General features: G+C 40.7%; 1 protein-coding gene across 1 annotated transcript in view; it reads right to left on the bottom strand.

Moving 5' to 3' along the window:
* The window catches only part of LOC139693688 (uncharacterized), a gene marked incomplete at its 3' end in the record, with an annotated part of 305,211 nt that overhangs the window by 213,437 nt on the left and 67,187 nt on the right, over nt 1–24,587 (bottom strand). Inside the window, exons 13-15 of the mRNA XM_071591931.1 lie at nt 21,391–22,027; nt 18,145–18,288; nt 7,747–7,809 (exon numbers count right to left, since the gene is read on the bottom strand). Of these exons, the coding sequence (XP_071448032.1) occupies nt 7,747–7,809; nt 18,145–18,288; nt 21,391–22,027 (844 nt within the window). The remainder of the gene's footprint in view (nt 1–7,746; nt 7,810–18,144; nt 18,289–21,390; nt 22,028–24,587) is intronic.

The raw sequence follows: 24,587 nt of genomic DNA, 5'->3' as shown, positions 1-24,587 counted from the left end.
CCCTAATGGCGCAAATGACCTCATCTGTCGGTCGCCTCCCCTAAATACTACTATACTATATATGTTTTATAAGGAATTTACACTGAAATTGGGAACTGCAAAAATATATTTCGTTACAAAATTGGTGAAATAGGAGGCCGAAACATTTCTCATTCCGATTCAAAACAAAGTAGCATAAACGGTGTGCTTGTTATAACTTTTATTTCTGGGCATTAACATTTATGTTCCACTGAAGCTTTTCCGTACATCATCTATTTCAATATCATAATTGTGCTTACTCATGAAAATAGAGCAAGCATTTTTAGTTTAAAAAAGCATTAACTACCTTGACTACCGGTAGACTTTAGCAAGGATGCCCGAGGATGCCGATTTACTAAACACATGCTGTTGAATTAGTATGCATTTATTATTAGTATTGGTAATGTCGAGATTCTTTCAAGGAAGACATTCAGATTTCTATCTGAATTAAAAAAAACATTTCGAATAAATAAAATTATTTCCACAATCGCAATAAGTAAGCACCTCTTTTGAAATTTCATCGACGTAAACGACCAGGTCTTTTTACGGGAAATTATTCCCAGCGACACAAAAATTATTGTCACTAAAGTTAACTGGGAACGTGTTCCATGTTAATAACTTTCCATTATCATCCATTTTCTGTCAAGAATTGTTCTTTGCACGTGTTTTACATCAGTAAACCAAATCGTAGATAATGTGAGCATAAAGGTTTGAAAAGTTGAGCCAATGATTTGGTTAATGTGATCGATAACAGTTACGTCGAAGCTATCTCGCTCGTGAAATTCGTTTTGGCATTCCGCCATTCCACCCATGTCAATCTTAATGACCTCATTCCCATCGCACTTAACATATATCAACTCTCTTCTACTTCTACGAGTCTTGAGATTTTTACTGGTAGAAAAATAGATGGGTAAGATTTGGGTACTTTAACAGAATTATCCATTGTCCACGCTACTAAACGTTTAAATAATTTTTAGCGGCATTGTTGCTAAACTAAAAACCCGTTCTTTCAGCTGCAATAAAACCCGATGGTCTTGGATATAGCTGGAAAAAATCAATAAAAAATTGCAGTAATAGGCCAAAATAAATGGGGTCATAGTTGAAAGGCCATGTTAGATATTATAAATAAACCTACAGGTAACAACAGCACTGTATGTTTTAGTAAGCGAAATTTGCTTTCAGTTGATTTTCTATCAGAAGTTTATTGAGTGCTTAAGAGTTTCAGAACACCATGAATAAAGGTTTATGAGCTTTCAGGAAATACTAACATCAGCCATGCGAAGATTATACTTGAATTTACGTTTCAATTCGGATATTATAATTACTTCTAAAAGTTAATATCAACAATGCTAATTTGAAATAAAATTTAGTAAAATTAATCGTACAGACCGAATGAAATAGAAGAGCCCAAAATAATTGCTCAAAGAAGAATTCAATAGAATAGCTCAAAAAATTAATTCTACACGTTTAAATTTGCCAGGTACTCAAATTTCCCTAATTGATATCCATTATTTCCTGTTCGGCCCATCTTTGCCTGTTTTTCTTCCACTCGCGGTAAGCACGCTGCGACTTTTCGAAGCGAAAAACTTACCTCCCGTCGTTTTACTTGCGTTCGTCAATAAATCACATCCTTATCTCGGAAAAGTTGGAAGACTACTCTATTAGCTGGTCACATTGCCAAAAAAAAACTTCAAAGACCATGTCTTAGACAAATCATTCCCCACCCACATAATGGGCGAGGGTGGATGAATTTTTTGAGCTGGTTTTTCGACTCATGCGCTCCTATCTTAATCAAGGTAACGTCGACGTCTAAAAGATGAAATATTCGACCTCTGACCGGCCTCGTTTTCAAAGGTTTTCGCCAAGAACCGTGGAGGGGCAGGAAGCAGAGGTGGAAGGAGACGCCAATACAAAACCCCGGCACCCCGCAGGGCAAACGCGACTCCTCGCTGGTGACCAAGCAAAATTTGACATTAAAAGCAATCTATTTTTGGATGAAATAAGAAAGCACGCATACTCACACTTTTTTATCAGATCTCATGAAACGTTTCATTCAGAATTGATAAATCATTGAGAGAAACTTTTATTATCAGCATGAAACTGCACTTTTGACTTTTCCTTATACTACTACCTGTGACTAAAGCGTAACTAGATCTTCCTCTACCTTCAATATCTCGTAAGTGCATGGAACTATCATGTATGAAACCCTATATTTCCCCAGAAAGTTTTCCCAACACGTGAGAGAAATGAAAAAGAACAGAAGGTGGGCACGAGATCACTACCTGTTATCTCTTATTTTATTTTAAAGCCAATGAGTGATTGTAATTCCCTTTTACATGTGCGTTACTTTGGAAAAAGTATCTCTCTACCTACAATTTTTTTCGTAGAGCAAGTAAAATATTTCCTATTTCCCAGTCAACGTACCTGATGGATGATCCACACTATAAAACCTTTGATGAGGATGATCGGACGTAGGTCGAGGGACATTTGGAGGTCATCACGCGGGATGGAACGTCAGTACCAGACTTTCGGACGCAATTACCTCGGCCACGAGACGCGGTGCGTTCACCAACCGACAACAGAGAGAGAAAAATCTCACGGGTTTCGTGGGTTCTGAAAGAAGGGTTGGCTGGGCTATCACAGGGTAAGGGACGGGCACGCACACCCTGGAGTAGGACTGTGGGTTGAGGAACGATAAGGGGCGTTGATGAGGGGGGGGAGGTTAAGGGGAAGCGGTGGTTGGTTCGGCGTACTTTTCTTTCTCACCCGGTGACCTGAGTCGGCTCTTAACCTCTCTCACTCTCTCCTTGCCCTCAACGCTCCTTTGGCCTCCCACCCCGTCCCTCTCGCCCTCACACCAACCAAAGAGGGAGGGGATTGGTGGCGTGGCGGCGGTGGGAGTGATGGCCAAATCCATAAAATATTCAAACTTTGAAAATGATCCTCAAAGAAGCGATTTCGACGCCTTTTGTGCTGCGGGCTTCGCGGCTCCGTCGGCGGCCGGGACGTGATCTCGCATTCATCGCGAGGCACATTTTGCCAGGCAAGGCCAACCTCCAGCCGCCCTCCCCCCCCCGCCCCACGGGGATCTTACATCTTGCTGGTCGACCCCCCTTAGCCCTCAACCACCCAACCCCATCCCCCCATCTCCCTCGCCGGCCTGACCTTCAACGCGGGGCGTCTTTAAAGACGAAAGGGGTGAGAGACTCGCGGAGAGGGAGCAGTCGTGGGGAGGAAATGCCGCGGCCTCGGTAAAGATAAATAAAGGGAAACATCGGAATATCTCATCCCTTCCAGGTCCCTCTCCTCCCTTCGCTTTGCTTTCGATTACATCTCCGTGCAATGCGTTCCTCCCCGATCGAAATAGTTTCCTCTGCTCCTCGTCCCTATGAAGCACGCGACCCTCGTAAAAGAAAATGAAAAAGATCGTCCGGCTCTGAATACAAACGAGACCCGTGCGGTCGGCCGCATCTTTGATCTCCGATGCGATTCAAATTCCGGAGAAAAAAGTGAACGGAGGCGCCACTTAAGCGCCGTTCCAGCTCCCTATCTGACTAGCATACTTTTCCTCTAAGACCTCCTTCCTACGAGCTACTTATTACCACTAGTAGGCGAATACGTTAACTTTTATTTAAGGGTTTATAGTTACAGGTGCCTATATTGGGTAGGTAATTATTATAGGGTATGTAATTACATTTACTGTATTGCTGAATTTCGATTTTTCGTACAAATTGCCCAATGTGGTTGCAATAACACTGTATCTAATACTAGGACACACATCATTGACGAAATTGATTGGTCAGGATATACATATATACATTTGAATCTGTATGATTCAGATGTTTAAAGGTAGGAAAGAAAAAAACGCATACTTAAAATATATATATATATATATATATATATATATATATATATATATATATATATATATACGGGTGGCCTGCAAAGTTTCCGACCTAACAAAGATACAAGACATTTTTTCTGGCATTTTCGAGGTCGGAAACTTTTCAGACCACCCTCGTATAAATGTGTGTGTATATATATATATATATATATATATATATATATATATATACATTCAAACACGAAATCCCGCCAAACGGCGAATAAATACTCATATATACAGAAACAGATATAAGGAAAAGGGATAGGAACACATATAAAGGACGAACACAATAGAGGTGGGGAAGGCGGAATCGAACGGATCACAAGAGTAAAAATATTTCCTCAACCGGGACTCGAACACCGGATCTTTCCACTTGCCGGGGGCGCTTGGCGACATATTAGACCCACGGATCTCAGGGTAAATTGACTATCCTCGATAGCTCAAGTGGTTAAGAGCATCCGCCCGGCAAGTGGAAAGATCCGGTGTTCGAGTCCCGGTTGAGGAAATATTTTTACTCTTGTGATCCGTTCGATTCCGCCTTCCCCACCTCTATTGTGTTCGTCCTTTATATGTGTTCCTATCCCTTTTCCTTATATCTGTTTCTGTATATATGAGTATATATATATATATATATATATATATATTTTTTTTTTTTTAGGTAATCTACCGGTTAAGGTAGGTTTTTGGATGGACACAGCTATAAAATAAATATTTTGTGATTCCTAACAAAACACAAAATGCATCATCCTACTCTATATCAGGTCCCTCTTCATCTCTGAGTACTTTATTTCTCCCTTCATCCCGTCCAACATCCCTATCCTGTTCCTTCCCTTTCCTCTTTTGCCCAACATTCTACCCTCTATCACAGTCTTCAACATCCCACTGCCGGTCAACACCCCCTTCATGCACTTTTCCTGCCTCCATAGGATTGCTCCCAGCAAACCCCTCTCTTCGCCCACCATACCAAGTACTTCCTCATTTGTTTTCTTCTCTGTCCATTTCACCTTCTCCATTCTTCTCCACACCCACATTTCAAAAGCCTCCAGCCTACGTCTATCCTCCTGCTTCAATGACCACGTTTCCGCGCCGTACATAGCTACGCTCCATATCAAAGTTTTTACGAGTCTTTTCTTAACATCCTTACTCAAAGTCCCCGTCATCAACTCCCTCCTCCTTGTGAAAGCCTCTTTGCCTAGCGCAATTCTTCTCCTTACGTCCCTACTACTTTGACCGTGTTGGTCCAAAACACTACCGAGATACGTAAACTGTTCTACCTGCTCTAGTTTTTGCCCTCCTACTTTAATGTTAAGCTTGGCCTTTTTCTTTCAAATATAAGTGAATGGAATAAAGCGTAAACATTTTATTTTTCGCCATGGCAAACGTCGAGGGATATTACATTCCCTTTCCACTTCTTCCTTGCTTTTTATAGACCCTTAAATTTGCTGCGGCGGCAATGATATGAAAAATTTTAGTCACACCAATACCATAATTGCACTCAGTGTGCACTATATGGAGCCCCATTCCTGGAAAAAAGGCGGGTATATCTCTGAACCATTTCCGAGGCTTAAATTTACAAGTGCAACATTTTTTTATGCTACGATAAACTAGCTCTTTAAACTAGAGGCATGAGCAGGTTTATTTTGTGGGGAAATTCCCTCATATATCACCGAGAGAAAGGCTCCGGTATTAAAAAAAAAGAGCAAATAAAAAAGGGTTGATTGATTTCATTCCCGTAAATCTCTTTTATAACGAAAAAGATGAGTTTGAATACACAGTAAGGAATGTACTAATTTCTTTATTCACACAAATATAGTTATTTCGTTTAAAAATGTAAAATACTCATTCATATTGCTCATTCCGAGTTGATATTTATTTCATAAAACGGTGACGTCATCGGTAAATGATCGAAATTTCTAACGGATTAGAACTATACCATTGAATTAAACGACAATAAATGAGTGACGGAAAGTATTTAGGATTTAATAATTAAGATGGCTTAAAGTTTGCGTGTTTGAATTCATCGTTGTGTGTATATATCGACAACACACCATGCTGTATACATATAGCATTTTTGGCGTTTTTGAGATTTCATAAATCCTGCTACTACAGATTCCCAATACAGCAGCTCACTGAGAATTCCTTGTGCCAAATTAGCATTTAACCAAGATTACACGACATACTGCATTAGGTAGAGGTAGTAATAACGGTGCTTGCGTAATGCGATTGAGAGTTTTTTTTTCGAGGTTTCGCAAAAATACGTATACGACATCTGAATTATTTCCTTCATTAATAACCTAATATTCATATTGAGGTAAATATAATTAACTTAGAATGTAGAGATTTTTATTTCCAAATGACACTTTTAATAATTTGCAGGAAAACTGATAATGTACAAAATTAATTTTCTGAAACAGCGTGTTTCTGCGTCTGCTCGTTTTACATTTTTCTTGGGAGGGACTTTATCCTCATTCGTCTAATGTAAATTCGAAAACTTTAAAATTCTCCATATTAAATATGTATGTGACAAACTGCTGGTTTAGAATTACAATAAATGCAGACAATTACTCTTTGATTAGCAAATGGCCAAAAGGAGATATTTAATTCATTTTGAATCTCCAAGTTCCTAATGGGTTATTGAAAGACACTATTACAGCAAATTTGCCGAGACACGAATCTAATGGTTCGCGAAGCCTCTTCTTGTGCAATCTTTTAGGACTTATCCCATATCGGGGTTTTTGTATTGGCAATTCCAAAGCCCTGTCGTCGACTACGTCCGTAACGACCGTCTCCTCGCTCATCGTTAAAGCGGGATTTGATAACCCATAAAGAGGCCATTTGAATGGCACATTCCTCGCCACTGAAATCCGCCGTCTATTTTTCGTAAGCAGCCTTGCAGTTTACGTGAAAGGTACTCACTCACTGCAATACACGCCTCACTAAATCTATTCCTATTTTAGACATGCAGTCCCGAGTGTTTCTGCATTGCGTGGGTACATTAATGGAGTAATTGGAGTTTCTGACTCTAAAATCATCGTAATTATTTAAATTACCATCGCTCATTACAGTCATTCAGGTATAGATCCTGTAGGTATAGATACACTCTTGGCGCATGAATATTCCTCTCAAACTACATCCACATGCAAATGAAGGAATCCACTGCGTAAATCGGGAGCACTCTCTCGAGTTTAAGCAGAAATATAGTTGCTTCTGTGATGTTTTAATCCATTTACGTTGTCTCTATCGGACAGCGAATGAACACATCAACCTAAACATAAAAAGCAGTTGATATGGAATAAAGGGAAACGTCAGGAGTAAACTTGACTTGATTTTACACCTTTTATCGGATGTTTATGTAAAAGAGTTTCAAGTTATCACATCACGTAAAAATGTATTTAGTTGCAGAATTTGACGTCATTCGTAACTAGATCTAACTCTTCGTTAGAATTTGGCAATACTTGTATTGTCATTAAAGTTATTGCTGCTACCTAAAAAAAACTTCAATCGAAGGCTTCCTTGGTGATGTGCTGTTTTTGGTTCGCTCTCAGCTTGATAAAATGTGGTCGGGCGATAGTTTTGCTGGTATTGCACTCAGAATCTTCTGGCTTCTTCTCTCAACTTCCGGCTGTAACGCCAGATTTTGAGTTGATCAATTACAGTGGTGTTAACGGCTCATCTAAACATCGCTATAAAAATCGCTCGAAAAAATAAATATCTAGCCCGAGGCACAGGAGATGATGCGTAGCCCCCATCGAAAATACCATTCTCATCGCATGCACCGATGGAATGGTGGGAGGTGTTCCTGTGAAGGAGTCGGAAAATAAAAATCTGAGAAATGTACTCACCCTCATGTACTCCCTGTTGGTTTGCTCTCCGTCGTCTGCCGCTTCCGCGTCAGGGTCTCGAACCTTCGGTCGCCGAAGGAGTAGGAGACAGGGCAGCCGGTCGTGGAGAGGTACGTTCAGTTGCATCGTTTGAGGTGGCGCATACATTGAAAGGAAACAAGGGTAGAGAAAACAACGGATGAATATTTGGATGGCATACTAGCAAATATAATGATAAGGATTAGAATAATATAAATTGTACACACTTGGGCGATCAATCATCTTTGAACATTATTAAGAGCAAGAGAACTTTTTGACAGATCGAAAAACTCAACAGGAAAAAATGGCCTCTAGACTCTCAAATAGTGGCTACATACAATAATGTACTATTTTACCAAATCATGGATATAAAGATACGAAGTATTGGAAAAACAATATGAGTATACACTCACGATGGTCCACTGTACGCATACCGAACAAATTCCTGAACATACCCCTGAATTTAAAGTTACTGCGTAATGAAAAATATTCAGTTGCATGAAAATCCTTAGTAAATGCTGAATTATGAAAGAAGGAAGTATCCGAATGAGAACGATAAATGTAAATATTACTTGGCAAAAGAGGGCTTCTGGAAATGTCAAAAAGACAGGAAAAGTGAAAAGGAAATATAAGTTAAGAAATAAAATTAAAAAAATGAAAGGAACCGGAAATTTTAAGCGAGAAATACAGGTATTCCCTGTATATTGGGAATTAAAGAATTAAAAATTAAAATAGGGAAAAATAATGATCGAGAAAAAACCTTCTCTTTGATCGGGTTCGGAAAATGTTCACAGGGACGAGGGACTGAGTGTGCACCGCGGCTTTTGATGCCGCGCCAGCTTGGTGCACGGCGAACTATGCGGAGTGGGGCGAGTCCCAGGGTTGCCAGGCTGGAGGAATGGTTTTGCGAGGAGAGAAGGGGTGTTGCGGAGCGGCTAGAGGGTTGGGACGGAAAATGGACGGGCAGCGTACTTCTTTTGTTTCGAATCGGGAGACGCAAATAGTTTGAGGGATCATCCGGCCCGGAACCCTGGACACAAACACGGCGGAGGTCAAAAGGGTTCACACGTGGGAGGCGGGTCGATTGGGGATCCGCGGTGGGGGTGCGGAGGAGGGCCAAAGGACCCATCTCCCTCTGGCCGGATAAGATTGCGCGAATGACTGACCGCCACACACACACACACACACCATGCCCTAATGAAATTGGCCTGCTTCGGCGTGCATGTATGGAGAGATTGAAAGGATTTGCATGACGGTGTTTGTACTGGCGAGCGTTAACGATACACGGCGCACGATAATGTGCTATAATAGAGATGTTTTATTGATTCAATTGTTCGCCGCTTGTTAGGTAGGCATGCAGGCAAGCACTTGGGGGCATGCAAACCGTTAGGGAGCGATTGGATATCCCATGGGAGCGACTCACTGACTGGGGCCTTGCTGAGCAAACTTCTGCGAAGCTGAGGTCGGGAGTGGAGACTCCTTTCGGACCACGCGTGGGGAAGGCAAGGCGAGGAGACAATCTCTCTTCACAAAAGGGTCACAAGATACTCTATCACGTCACCGATGGAACCCTTAGGAAGACGGCCATGCCTGGAAATACCTCTCAACCCGAGTAAGATCTATCCTTGATACATGTCGAGAGTCAATTTTCGACTCTCGACATTTAGCTAAGATAGAGCTGGCAAAGTTGCTAGCATCTATTTAGAATCTACACCACTGAGGATTAGCAAATGTCAATTTTAGTCAATGAAGAAATTTTTAGGTCATGTTACTGACCAAGTAAGGTTTTTGTCAACCAGAATAGCGATAGTTAAGCCTGTGACGTCTCAGTATGGCTATCGTTGAAGCACAACTAATCGGGGTCCTTCCTGAATAAGCTCTAAGATAACTAAAACATGGGAAATAAACTATTTATGGTAAAAAAACCGTAATGAGCATATAGTTTGTTTATGTAATTGTCAACACTCGTCAACAGTAGGGCAGATGCGACGGAACTCATTATTTTTTCTTTCCAATAATTAATCATTACTTCGTGCTTTCTAAATTTCTCCGTTATTAAATTTCCATTACCTGCCTTATGCTCAATATTTAATCTTCCTCAGTCATTATTCCAATAAAATCCGTCTTCCGCAATCATCTTCAGGCTATCATATTCAATATGAAGTAATAAGTTAATCTATTAAAGGTTGATTTTGGACGGTCCCTAGTGACTATTATCGCATTAATATCACGTAAACTTTCTTTCTGTGCCCCAAATTATTTGCTTCTTCATTTTTAAGAAGTACGAAGAAGTACCTGCCTTCATCCTCTTTAAAAGTCATATTCTCTTTCTTTCTCTACCCTAGATTCTCCCAACTATTGCCGACTTTCAACATTTCCTCCGACCACATTCATCTTTTCGAAATTCCCCAGCAAGTTTCCCTCTTCCCACAACATAATAAAACTTCGTCATTAGTCTCTCTCTACACCACTAACTTTCTCTACTTTCCTTTGCCATTGTTCTCATATATTTGAAATAGACTAGTTCATTTCTTGTCATTCACAGATTTGTGCATACACTTTTCATATACATTCTCCGTCAGTTACTTGATCCGCCACTATTTCATCTTCATATTCTTCCGCGGGCACACTTGTTCATTGCTAGTTGTTTCCCTTTGGTCCTATGCCATCCATCACGCTCATTATCAAATAATGAGGGTAAGCTGCCTTTAGAGCACCTTAGTTTCTTGGTTTGGCCAATTCCTAAACTATAAAAAAAATTTCCCTGCGGAAAATTGCTTCCTTTTTTACAATCAATGCCATTCGAATTCACTAATTCTTCATTAGTAACAGTATAATTTTGTTCGATTATCTATATGAAATACATAAAAAAGCTGAATTCAAAAGAATAAATATTAAAAATTCTAATCTAGCACTGCGGTTTATTTATTCATTCTCAGACATTTTATATTTTTATAACTCACACAAATAACGGAACACTACGTAATTATACGAACATCAAGCAAAACTCATAAAAAGGCAGTTGACATAAGTAGGATTCCATAGAGCTATTTTACACCTGATAATATTAAATTAATTTGACGTGGATGTGAATATTTCGATTGTATTACAAACTAATGTGCTATTAATAGAGTTTTTAGAATGCCTAGGGTTCAGATTATTGTAATAATACGGAAACGAGATTGCACACGCCATGTGAAGAAATACTTTAAGTTTTAGAATTCAAGCTGGCAGGATCCGGTTTTACTAAAGAACACATAAGGTCCATTTAAAATTTTCCAATCCAGAGAGAGATACCAGTAAGAGAAAGTGGAATCCATCTATGATTTAACTTTTCAACTGTGAATTAACTTTTAGATATTTCACTGAAATTAGTATTGCAAAGGCACAGGTGTTTTAATTGAAAATTTTAATTGTTCACATTCATTGCTAATTTAAACTATTCTTACAACGTGATCGTTATCACTTGATTTTCGGCCCTTGTAGAATGTCAGCAAAAATCAATAAAATATTTGTACGCTCAGCCATTAAAAAAAGAATAACACCTTAAAAAAGGTTCTTCCATGAAAACTGGACTTGGACATATTATAAGTTTAACTGTAATTTGAACGAATCGTGCCATTGCTTGCCACGAGCTCATTTATTATCTGTTCATAATAACTTGTTTAATTGAATTTAAAATCATAATGTCACTGTACAAATAATCATTATAGCTGTCACTAGAGATTCGCATTTTTGACTGAAATTATTTCCTAAAGGGGTCCGTGAAAGACATCTGTTTGCCGTTTCCTTAACATAGCCGCTCGTACATATTATTACCGTTTCGATTATCATTCCTAGATCTATGTTGTTGTAAAGGACACCCTAAACACTAGATCTATAAACGATACTTGGGGTGACACTTGACTTTACATTGTGGTTGGTTGGAAGCAGTAAACATTTACACAGACACAACCTATTGAAGTCTCTTTTATTTATTTTGGGGTTACGATGCACTAACGCGAGGGGCCCGTAAGTCTCCTGGCTGTTTGAATCGTTCCACAAACTGGTCGATGGAATTCGATTCAGTTAAAGAATTCGAAATTGAGCCGGAAGCCTTTCCTCTAGCTGGGCTCCTATGGAAATTTACGGAGACCGCAATGAAACATGAAAACCTCGCAGCCTGCCTCGTTTCCCCGAACACACGTACTATATTCCTCGTCGAATCGACGCGAAAGTTGTCGCAGAGAGAGCGGGTTGGAACCCGGAGGGGACTTACGAACGCGGGTCCGGGAAGAATTGAGGCGCCTAGAATAAAATAAATCCACTCCCACTCGAACCCACGGCGACTCCGCAGAGCCCCTAGAGTGCGAAGAGAGTACCGAGTGCGATTTCTACGTGCCACACCGTAAGGGTCTAACGGAAAATCATTATTATTACGAGTATTACCAGCTGAAACGCCTTTTTGATATTCAACAGGGATACCATGGATACCATAATGGAAGGAGTCAATGGTTATAATCAGGAACTATAGATGTTTATTTACCTAAAAATTCTCCTTTGAGAGGAAATCATGCCTATGCTATGAAAACGATTCCTTAACTTTTAATCTTCCATTATTCAGAAAATATAAAAGAAAAGTACTCTGCTCTGAATTCAATTCTTTTATTTCAGAATAAAAAATTTGAACATGTAGGGATGAAACCAAACCCTATAAATTAAGAAATTGTGTATTTTACTGTTTCTCCGTACGGTTTTGACGATTTTCATATGCCCGTGCCAAATAACAATGTTCTAGTCGGACCCCAGGTTTCATATTCATGGGTGACAGACAGACATTGGGGGGGGGGCTGATTAAATACAGCTTTTCTCCAATGACCATCAACAGCATTACTGATAGAAAATGAAAATGTATGCGAATGTTCCGAAGCGTAATGCCAAAGTTAATAAGAGATAACGGCAGACGAAAGTAAATTTTCTGATAAAATTAATTATCACAGAATTACAGGGTTTTTCTATGAAGAAATCTGCTTTTTTCGAGACTTTAATGTGATTCTGGGACAAGTTGTGTGCAGTCTTGAAAATACTTTGTCCGCTCAATTCAGTTTCTTGGCGATTCGAAGAATATAAGAACTTTCAATAATATTTTATTAGCTTAAATCAAAGGGAAAAGGTAACACGATTTATAACCTAGATGAATATTTGTATTTATTTATTGAACGACTTTATTGAGGTGACATTAAGATTTTAAAGTCTTATCTTCAACCTAGCCCCTAAATATTACATAGAAAGTATTACAAACACCCAGGCCCTTGGTGGAAGAAAACCGACCGAGGCGAGAATCGAACCTGCGACCTCTGGGTTGGCAGGCAAGGACGCTAACCCCATCATATTGAGCATAGATTTTAGGGTACATTTTAGGGTAATATTTAGGGTAATTTAGGGTAAACGTATGCCTGTTTTATATGGATGACAATAAATACAAAATTCCAACCATCTTGGCTTTTTAGCGCCACGTTTTATTTGCATTCAACGAGAATTAATATAAGCACGTTTCGTAGGATATATATGGGTATCACATTGGAGGACTTTTCTGATGAACCCTTCGTCCCATAGCTATCGTGTGAAATGTTATGCATTATTGTCATATTTTTTTATAAAACTGATATCAGGATGGTCGCTTACTTTCTATGCACATTTTCATTCCCAATTTTTCCGACAATCGTTGCTGCAAGATTCTTCTGTCCAGTGTTCCGAATGCGATTATGCCATCTTTTGAATCACCAATCATGACTGTAAGCGTCACTGGTATGACCAACGTTGGTCAACACTTAAGCCAAATAATTTGAACTTGTACAAACTGAAATTTTATGCCAAAAGGAACCTCTTATAAATTACTAATTATATGATGCGAACAAAACATTATCAGCAGTCGTAATTAAAAAGGCTTAATGATGTAGTTTCTGTTTTTTCCCAAGACTAGCCAACAAGAATTCCTGCACCAAATACATGCTGATCATAAAACTAAATAAATATTTCTCACCAGAAATTCCCGAGTTCCACATGGTATTTGTTGTAACTTTGCCCGATATTCCAATTTGTTCTAAACATTTGATGACTCCCGAATTCTTCCTAATATCAAGACTTTCCTGAGGCACCCTGGATATATTCCTCGGTCACAGGCAAGACGTTTGGCAACAACGAAGTTTACTAGCCATCCATTGCTGCCAAGTCACTCTGAAAACGTCATGAGAGATACTATGTATACATAATTTCAGCCGAGCATCACAACTTGTTTCTGACGGTGGGTGTTTCCGCGTTGTCTCAGTCACGAGCGTACACGAGCAGAGCAGCACCCACACTCGAAAGCAAAGGTGCTATCGAAGTGATCATGGTTTTAGGAACACGTGTTAGGTACACACTTGTTCGGTTAAACACGTGTTTGTCAACTGGAGATTGAGAAGCTCTTGCTCTCGGCACGTGCTTAGTTGTCTGCTTTCGCTCTTGACTTTAGACATTCCCACTAGACACGAGCGCAGCGGAGTGACAACGTTCTTCCGGCAGGGCGAACACGATAGTGTCTCACTTCAAGCTCGAGATTAGATATTTAATTTAACAATCTACCCATTAGAGAAGCCGTGTGGTGTTCATCTGAATTTATATCTTTTAAATATCAGGGGTTTCCCTGTTCCAGCGCATGGATAGTTAAAAGTAGGCTAATGTCGACGCCGGATTTATTTCCACCCTTCCTCCATTCCTCAGCATCCTACCTGTATCAAATTACCCTCCTGTCCCTAATGACGAAAATTATCTCGGTTTTCGGACGCCAACTCCAATAAATACTAGAATATTCTTAATAGACAACAAATACGATTATTAGGAGCGAGAACAGGATAGGTGGTTGGAGAAAATAACCGGTCTTTGTGAAGAAAAACCCACCGAGGGCGCTCTTGCAGGAGATCACCAGTTCTTTACGCGATATGCTGATTTTTCATTTCTGCAAGATTGAATAAATGGTCGAAGAAGGGCTTGGAAAATTTAAAAATAATAAAAGTCGTAGCTAAATTTATTTTAATAAAATAACTTTACTTTAAAAACACAAAAGTCCAGAAAAATAAGTAAGTAATCAAAAAAATACTTCTTTAGTAAGACGAAAGATCCCAGGTTCAAGTCCCGGTAAAGGAAATATTTTTGCTCTTGTGATTTGATCGATTCCGCCTCTCTCACCTCTCCTGCATGTGTTCCTATCCATTTTCCTTATGTCTATATCCATGTGAAGGAGAAGATATATATATATATATATATATATATATATATATATATATATATATATATATATATATATATATATATATATATATATATATATATATATATATATATATATATATATATATATATATATATATATATATATATATATATATATGTATATACGAGGGTCATCCGGAAAGTAGTACCCGTTCGTGCCGCATGAAGTGCTGACGACGCGAGTAGCCGCTGGACGAGGTCAGATAGCTTCAGTGGCTTGTCTGCCTTCTCTGAGCCAAGTTGCGTGACGCTAGCATTGCCTGTGTTGTTTCTGTGATTGTTTACAATGTTTAAAAAAATTGAGAACGCCGCCAGTTGTGAAGTGAGGGCAGTGATTAAATTCCTCAATGCAAGAAACGTTCGCCCATGTGATATTCATCGCCAATTAAAGGAGGTGTATGGAGACAATGTAATGGACGAGTCGTCTGTTCGGCGGTGGTGTCGCAACTTCAACATGGGGAGGGGGAACACACACGACGATGAGCGTTCGGAGAGACCGTCTGTCATTACAGACCAACTGGTGAGCTCAGTTGACGAATTCGTGAGGAACGATCGGCGCGTCACAATTGATGACATCTGTGAGCATTTTCCCAATGTTTCTCGAACAATTGTTCATGAAATTGTTAAACACCATCTGCATTATGCAAAAATTTGTGCAAGATGGGTCCCTCGCGTATCTCAATGAGCTGGCGGCGAAGGACTATGCAGCAGGAATACAGAAACTTGTCACACGTTATGACAAATGCCTTAATTTGCTTGGAGATTATGTTGAGAAGTAGTTTAAAGTATCCTCTTTCAAATAAAATTTTTTATGTTTGTTAATATTTACTTTTGTGTCTTTATTTCACGAACGGGTACTACTTTCCGGATGACCCTCGTATATAGCTTTATAGGTAAAATCCGTTGTAGGTTAATACACGGTGGGGTCGGGAATATTTTGAAATTTAATTTCCGTTGAACGAGTCTGGCGTTAAATTCTCCTGTTGTATCAAAAGTGGTCGTGATGCAATGTATCGTCCATTATCATCGACCGCTCTTCCAGTACTACTTGCTTATGTATACGAGCCACTTGCTATTCTCCCGCTACTCGCGTTCAATTAATTAAGTTGAATTTCACTGGGAAACAACGTGTTTCCCTCTATACAACTATACCTCTCCCGACCTTCTGCGCAACCCTATTTGTCTCCATTTTTTATATCCCTCCCTAGCAACGCCTTACGAGCATGCTCACGTCGGATGACTGGTCCACGGGCGCCGGGCACGCAACATGTCCCATGAATGGAACGGAGAAAAAACCTGTGCTCCAAGTCTCATATGGCAACTCCTCCTTCCTTATCCCTTCCTCCCCACCGGTATCCCCCAGGGGGTGATGGAGGACCTTCAGACATGGAAGCCATCCGCCTGCACACCTCTTTTAAGTTAGCTGGGAAGCTTCACTCTCTTCTCTCTGTCACTCACGAGGAAATGGAAGAAAATACCTAGACACACACATACTATATACCCCCCTAACTTCCTTGCCGTTTCCTCGTCAGTCTCGGAACGCTCAAAAGCGGCACGGCAGTACTTTCCTTGCCGTGCTTCCCCGGCAGCTGCATTAACCGGCCTCCTTCACGAGCACCGACGTGATATTAGGAATATGGTGATGACCTTGACCCTCGATGTGCATCATGAAAACAACGGAGACCTCACTTCTCTAGTAATATCTTTCGTCCGATGGGAGTTGTTCTTTCAGGCTCCAATTCAGCATAAGTGGTACCAACGTGTTCGCCGAGTCGCGAGTCCTCGTCTCTTAGGACGGACGGGGGTTCTCAATTAGAGCCCGCGAAGGTCACCCTTCGAAAGGTGAACCGTCCTCGGTTCACTCAATCTCGGCAGACATCCGTGGTGGCGAAGTCCGGGAGGATTCGATTGGATCGTTTGGGAGGTTTCCTTGACAACATCGTCCCAATCCTGTGGCGTTCGACTCCTGAGGCGAGAGCGGCATACTGCTTCAGCGATGGCCCCGTTGAGTGATCTTCCCTGGGCAGTGAGCCCACACTGGTGTAATCTAAATTCTCGGTGCAGGGCGGAGAAGTGAGAGGAACGTTTTCACAAAGTTTTCTCCGACGAAACTTCATTTTGATGCATCCTTCCCCCTGCTGTGAAGAGAATGACTAGAAGTCGGTCGACACTACGACTGTCGTCGCCTTTACCTCCGCTGCATGACTCCGTCCGTCCAACGACGTTCCATCGGCTTTCAACGGATTGGAACGCGAGCGTGATACGCCACGTGTGAGAGTCGAATGGGATCACATTCCATATACGCGCACGCCCCTGGTGAGGAGGGGTATCAAATTTATGGATTCGGATTGAATAACGTTCTGTCTCCAGTTTTGCTCTAATATCCAATTGATTTCTGCATCGTAAAGTGAGAGAGGTAGAAGTAACCAGCATATGACATCTTGGAGATCGTTCCTCTCCTCCAACATTTATGAAAGAAGGAAAAATATCCTGTTTAAAACGGTATTCGTGGGTAGTATGCCTCAGTGCTTGTATGAATTCCTCCCTGTGTATTTTCGGGCATGGATTGCCATCTATGCCGTTGCCAATTCAAACAAGCGGGCGCGGGAAAAACCAGGAAATGTGCACGGTTAATTTGAAAGCGCCAATTGAACAATTTTATTTTGTTTGGTAAAACTTAATTTTATATCTTCAATTCTTCATCTACAGCCGATATTCTGTGTATTTGGTCGAAGACAAGATGTAAATAAAAATAACTGGTAAAAACGAGTGGTTTCACAAAAGTAGGAAACGGTGCGGAAGATGCATTCTTAATCTCAAATTTGCATTGAACTATGTGCCAATGAGTTAGGGAGCAGGAAGTGCGCTGTAGAAAAACTGCTCCACACCCGGCTATTAATTTCCCTTTCGCAACGACTCGCGGTTGAAATGAGGGCGGGGAGGGAGGAGGGATGACGGGAGGAGTGCGGTAGTAAGAGGAGGGGGGGGAGGGAGGGATGTGAGGGGAAGGAATGAAAGACGGCTCTCGGGGGGGGGGGCGAGGGTGGCATGCCCCGGCCTTTCCGGCACCTTTGGCACGTGTCTACTCACGAGTATCGGGAACTGCGACCGCATCTCCGAGACCCACTGCGCGTAGGGTGGACCGCAGGCGGCTGCCTTCCCGAGGAAGTCTCTAAGCTCTCGCAGCAGAGGTGCGTTTCTGTGGAGCTCCACCCTGGACACCCGGAGCCACTCCTGGGAGAAGGAAAAAGACAAAGAGAGAGAGAGAGAGATGTGAATACGAAGATGAGAATGGGAGTGTGGCGGGAACGTGCTTAACGATTGGAACAAGACGCCAACGCGCTTAGATTCCCGCGTTTGTGCTCCAAAACGATTCGATTCAGCTCGAGAAGTATAAAAAAAATCAATCCCGGTTTCTTTTAATCGATAAACTGAGCGTGTTTGTATAATATCTATACATTCCTGAGAAAATAGAATGTTTTTAATATTTATTTTTAGCCAGTGTTAAAATTATCTGTTGATATTTGACAAAGATTTCGTCATAATTATCTCATTTCTCCTTGTGACGATTCATGTGGCCATTAAATAAATTCTTGACGTTTTGTAAAACATGTGCACCCTTTCAAAAAGTAATGAAGCAATCTACGCAATTAGACATGAGACCAACAGCGGAAGCTTCATTTTTGTGATTTGTCATCAAGTGACGAAAAAAACTCAAATTTTTGGGATTATTACTCTCACAACATAATTCATGACTGAAAAATAACATCAATGCGTTTTTTTAACCGTAATAACTATTATGCATCAAACGTGCAAAAGTGCAAAGTACTTGTTTCGATTGCCCTTGAAATTTTCATATAAAATTCAAAATGCCTGTCTTTCAAAATCCAAAATGCCATCACCTTTCTCATACATTTCCTTTTTACCATTTACCCCATCCTTGACTTGTGGCGGGTTGGCCAACTAATCTCATTTGTACTTTGTTTCGAAAGGTAAACTGTTTACGACTATTGGAGTATCTAATTTTTTCAAGGGATTAATTATTTACTGAAGAAATTCCGTTGCGCAAAATATGATGTATTTTTTTTTACCAGATAGGTCACATCCAGCTAACACAGATAGCAAGCATCACATTATGATAGGAGCACTAAAACAACTTATCTATTACGGTCCACGTTTCAACGTCCACTGTCCTATACTTCCTGCAGTTGTCCTTATTGCTCAATTTTCCTACTTCAAGAGGCATTGGAGTTCCCACACTAATAATGATGGATTTAGTGAAAAAATACGTTTTAGTTTCGTTTTTGCTTCCCCCTTGGCCTGGGGCACGATATTTAAATGTCAAAAGACACCATAAGCGTGAAGGATTGTTATGTAAGCATTCATTTAAATTTTCCCAGACTCTACAACATGACATTATAATCAAGCGATTTTATTTCAATTGTAATGGGGTCAATTAATGGCACTGCTATGCTAGAGTATTTTCTTTGTCTCAAATATGTGTGTATACGTACTACCTTGTATAGTTGTATAATATAGTATATGTATAGTATTTATGTATATATGTATATGTATATATATACATATATATACATATAAAAATATCTCCGAAATGGAACGCTCTTCGGGGACGCACCAAATACTATATATAAAAACACGGATGTAGATTTTAAGACCATAGAGACGAGCCGTCGAAAAGTCAAATAACATATTGTGAGTGTCCTTTCTTAATGTCTCTATGGTCTAAAAATCTACATCTGTGTTTGTATGTGTATATATATATATACATATATATATATATATATATATATATATATATATATATATATATATATATATACATATATATATATATATAATCTAATCCTCTTCATGTGTGTTTTCCTGGTGACATGGAAATAACAAAAAATTGCGCCAGCATGTGATTTAGTTTATAAGATTAAACTAAGCGTGCAGACTGAGTAATGTCGTAGGTACGAAGTGAATTTTGTCCTCAATCACACTGTTTCGGAATTACAAGAATTTCACGTTCTCAAAATTACCCTATCCCCCTCGTCGGACTCCCTACGCATTAGGGAGTTCTCACACTGTGATCGCCTTCTCCGACATAATACCTTGTCATGTACGTACTCCAGACTTCGCAGTGAGCCAGAATTCAATAGGCATTCAATTTATACCACACGTAGTGGAGCGTCCGGAATTACTCTCTTTCTCTCTCAATCCCTCGACAGCGCGCATTTATCCATCTCCGAGAGGGTTCGCCATTGGGAGGTTTCATAGCAGTAGATTTAAGCCCTCAGTTTACTCAGGACTATTTAATCACACTCCGGCAGCCATATCATCGCGCGTCTTTGTGCCTCCGGCAGGGTTCTCGTTCGCCTAAATTTACACGGGGCGATACAATTTCGCTCGCGCTTCTCCATCGAAGAGAGTTCTAACAACACGAGAGTCCATACAATTCACAAGATGGTTAGTTCGCTTGCTACGCGCTTCAACAATGGTGGGAAAAACTATTGGCCTGGGTTATCGCCCGCTCCGGAGCGGAGAAAATTTAAAATTTTCATTTCTCATCGCTGAAGGCAAAATTTATCAATCAGACAACTATATTTTGCTCGCGGTGAATCCTATCAGCTGTCATAAAATGATCGGCGATTCGCGATGAAAGTCCCTTCGTGAAAACGAGGCATTCAGGATCACTCAGGACAGTGTCAAAGGGATTACAAAAAATTATAGATCGATACGTGTTGTTTATATACTGAAATCAATTTGTCAAACAGGTTGAATACATATATTTAAACACGTCTATCGAGTATTAATCGATACATACTATTATTAATTAAAAACTAATTATTTTTGGTACAAATGCAATTATAAAATTAAAATAGTTGTTAATTCACTCACGCGATGCATAAAAGGGGCATAGATATTTAGTGTGAAAAATTCTATAACAAGTGCTCCTGTTTTTAAGACACATACAAAGTCTATATATTCATCAATTACTCTTAAATTAAGCTTCAATTAACATGTGAAGCGATATATATTTCGTTTGTTATTTCTCGATTTAGCTTGTTAAAATATTGATATCTATCAACAAAAAATATATGATTGTCTCTATCACCTATTCATGTTTTTAAGATACCTTTACCCGATAAGAGATGCAATTAACTCATCCGACATGACAATAAAATGAAAAACGTCAATGGAATATTATTAATGAAGCTTTTTTAAATATCTATAACGCATCTCTCGATATTTAAAATCAAACGATGGAATCTCTAATCGCTTTGATCGAAATTTATAAGCTGTGGTCATTGTAAGGGGCAGCAACTCACTCACCTCCACCATGTTAAGGATGGCCCTGTGCCAGGGAGGCGTCTCGAGGACATTTATGGCGGGGCTGTCCCTTCGCCGCGCTACGCCCCCACCGCCCCCGCCACCTCTCTCGGACGGAGACAGGCTGCTCCGCCGGCTGATGCACCCGAAGGCCCCAGCCGTGCCCGCCCCGCCCCCGCCCGCCGCCGCCGCGGCCGCCCCCAAGGTGTCCCCCGCCGCCCCCAGCCCGCCGCCGGGCACCGGCTGCAGGGTGGCGGGGGCGGCGGGGGCCGCGGGGGCCAGGTCCAAGCTGAGCACGCCCGTGGACCGCCCGCGGGGGAGGCTCCCTCCCCCGCCCCCCCTGCCCCACGGCAGGTCTGGGAGGGTGAGGTAGCGGGACCCCTCGAACGACACCCTGGGGACGGATCGGGAGCGGGGCCGGACGTGCACCCGGCCTGCATGGTAGAACTCCCCGGTGCCCGAGAGGGCGTCCGGCCGGTCCGGAGAGTCGAAGTCCGGGAGGTTCTGTAGCTGGCGCTGGAACGCTTGTATCTCCTGCTCCGGGGTGCCGTCCGCGGCGACCGCCGCCTCTCTCAGGGCCGCAGGCGGGGCGATGTTGGCGTGCGACTTGGAGCGCCGCTTCCGGAGACTGGAGGAGAACCTAGAATTAGGGGCATCAACCGCCGGCGATGAATACGGCGCGGTGCGAGACCGACATTTCGATGCGACACGACACCCATGCTGGGAGAGACATCAAGTGGTGACGACGAGACAGGATGACGGGCGGGGCTTCGAGTCTGGCTTCCGAAACGGATGCTACGATGTTCCATGCAATTTCGACTTCGCCACCGAGGCGTCCTATTCAGTGAGAGTCTCTCACCCTGGGCATCGGGTGAAAAGCCGTAAGGTGGAATGCGTAGCTTTTCTGCTGCTTCCATGGCCAAAGACCTAGAGGTGACTAAATCGACAACAATGGTCACCTTTTCACTCGTAGTGTAAATATCAAAGGCCTACCTAAAGAAACCCAAGTATTCGATGAATCCGTGTCTAACAGGCATGCACTATCGCCCAAAAGACGCATTTTAATAGGGAATAGGGATGCAATTGCAACTGACCTATTCAATTACTATTCACTTTTCGGTCTCATTCAAATTATAAAACGAAATGCCGTGCCTATCAGCTTTTGGTCAAATGGAATATGCACATCGAGCATACTAGAACACACAAAGTTTAGGGTCACTGTACAACACGAGCTAGATTTCTTTGTCTATAATTTTTCCCTTCTAAAACGGTCATCTTTCAGGTAATGCGATTACGTATGCAAATTTATTTAATTAATTCTTCTTTGAACGTCCCAATGTTTATTTTTTTTAATTTTTCACCATAATTGTAGTGCTTAATGTTGGATTTTATTACACTGGGCTTTGTATATATTTCCGCTTTAATTGAAGACACTGACCATTTAATAGAAAATAAAGGAATTGTTTGACTGTCCAAATATTTTTAGTTTTGCTGTATAACGGTCGAAATACCAAGAAAAATCTAAAAATTTAAACGTCATAGTATGGTTGAAACTTAAAAAAAATTTTATATTAATTTTAGAATCGTTTAATTAAACCTGAAGCGAGTAAACAACGTCTTAAAGTATTTTGCTTGGAAAAAAGAACATCAAAAACTACAAATAAAGCCATTCTATCATACTCTGCATCCTTCCGAAACAAGATATTTTCTTTCGTGTTACTAACTCCTCGCTTGCGAGAAGAGATTATACGAGCCGTCAAAAATTATATCCGTTTATAATTTATATTTTACACAAGAGACGATCAAGGAAAGAAACAAATATTCATCGATAAAGGGGTTAAATGATGATTTCCCGGTAATAAAACATATTATTAAAGTTTCTTTTTTTCTCGTGGGACGATAATACCTAGTAAAATCAGAGCAGTCACATAATATTGATTTTATTTATTCTACAGTCAAATTTCTTGCGCTACTGAGGGTTGCTCATGGAACTGTGGCATGACACTGCTCATTTTCCGAAAACAATTTTTAACAAATCCGTTTCCAAGGATATTGAGCAATAATGCGTAACTTTCGACCACTTCTCCTTCACGCTTGAATTACTATTCTGACCTGGAGATGCCTATGCACGGGGTGCGCGGGAGGTAGTCTTAGATGACGAGGCCATGCGATAAAAACTAAATGGAAGCCATTTATTTTATCACTTGATTCAACGCCGGTGACAAATCATAGTTTTTGAACAGTGATCCTGGCGGAACATTGCAAAAGTTTTCGGATCACAGGATCGACTAAAAAACCTATTCTCCTTGAGTATTCGAAACAAAAAACAGCGTATACCTGTCCTCATGTCGGAGAGGGCTAGATGAACACCATCGTTGTCTAATGCTTCCATTTACTAATACCCCGCCATCTTAATGAGATTTCTACTTGATTTTAGTTTAACTTTCTAACGTGAGTAGATATATCAAGTCAGGACTAAAGAAATTCCATTACTGGAATTAAATCCACGAATATCGTGAGTGAGGTGCAAACATACAGACACAACACAAAAACTAGAGGGAGAAAACCAACACACATCAACACATGGAACAACAACACAGATTAGAGGGCTTGGCTGATGGGTTTGGAGTCAGGGTGTGCGGAGTAGACTGGGGCATACATTTACTTATATCATAAACTGTTTAATGGCCCCCGAGGTTGATATTAATTACCGTATGACTCGTAAGAAAAGGGATAGGTAACCGAAAATTTTGAGAACTGGGTATTTTCAGATTAGCATTTTAAATTTGGCCTATCAAGAGTTAAGGAACTTGATAAGCAGCGATGAAGATAAGGCATATTTAATCGAATAAACGCAAGAGCAATATCATAATGAGGAAATTGGAATCTCAGATCACTGATAATAACAGCATTTACATTGGAAATAATCAGACATTTAATGCCCTCGGAATTTCAAGGACGAAAGTTCTCTTAGATTTTGTCGCTTTTAGTCTTTAGAAACTTACCCAATACTTAATGTTACTATTGTAGAAGACTAATTTACTACGCATATCATATTTGCTCATGAAACGCAGCCAAGATAGTTGAACCAGTGGTCCAAAATTTATATTCAGCGTAATAATTGCGCTCTGTAACCATTTCAATTTTTGTACTTTTTCCAACTAATTATTTTATATAAAATACACGGGCACTGCTCCAAG

Source organism: Hetaerina americana, unplaced genomic scaffold (genome assembly GCF_022747635.1).
Source record: "Hetaerina americana unplaced genomic scaffold, ioHetAmer1.1.p SCAF_5, whole genome shotgun sequence".
Lineage (NCBI taxonomy): Eukaryota > Metazoa > Arthropoda > Insecta > Odonata > Calopterygidae > Hetaerina > Hetaerina americana.
The sequence above is the reverse complement of the archived record's forward strand: the minus strand, read 5'-3'. Positions and strand labels throughout refer to the sequence as shown.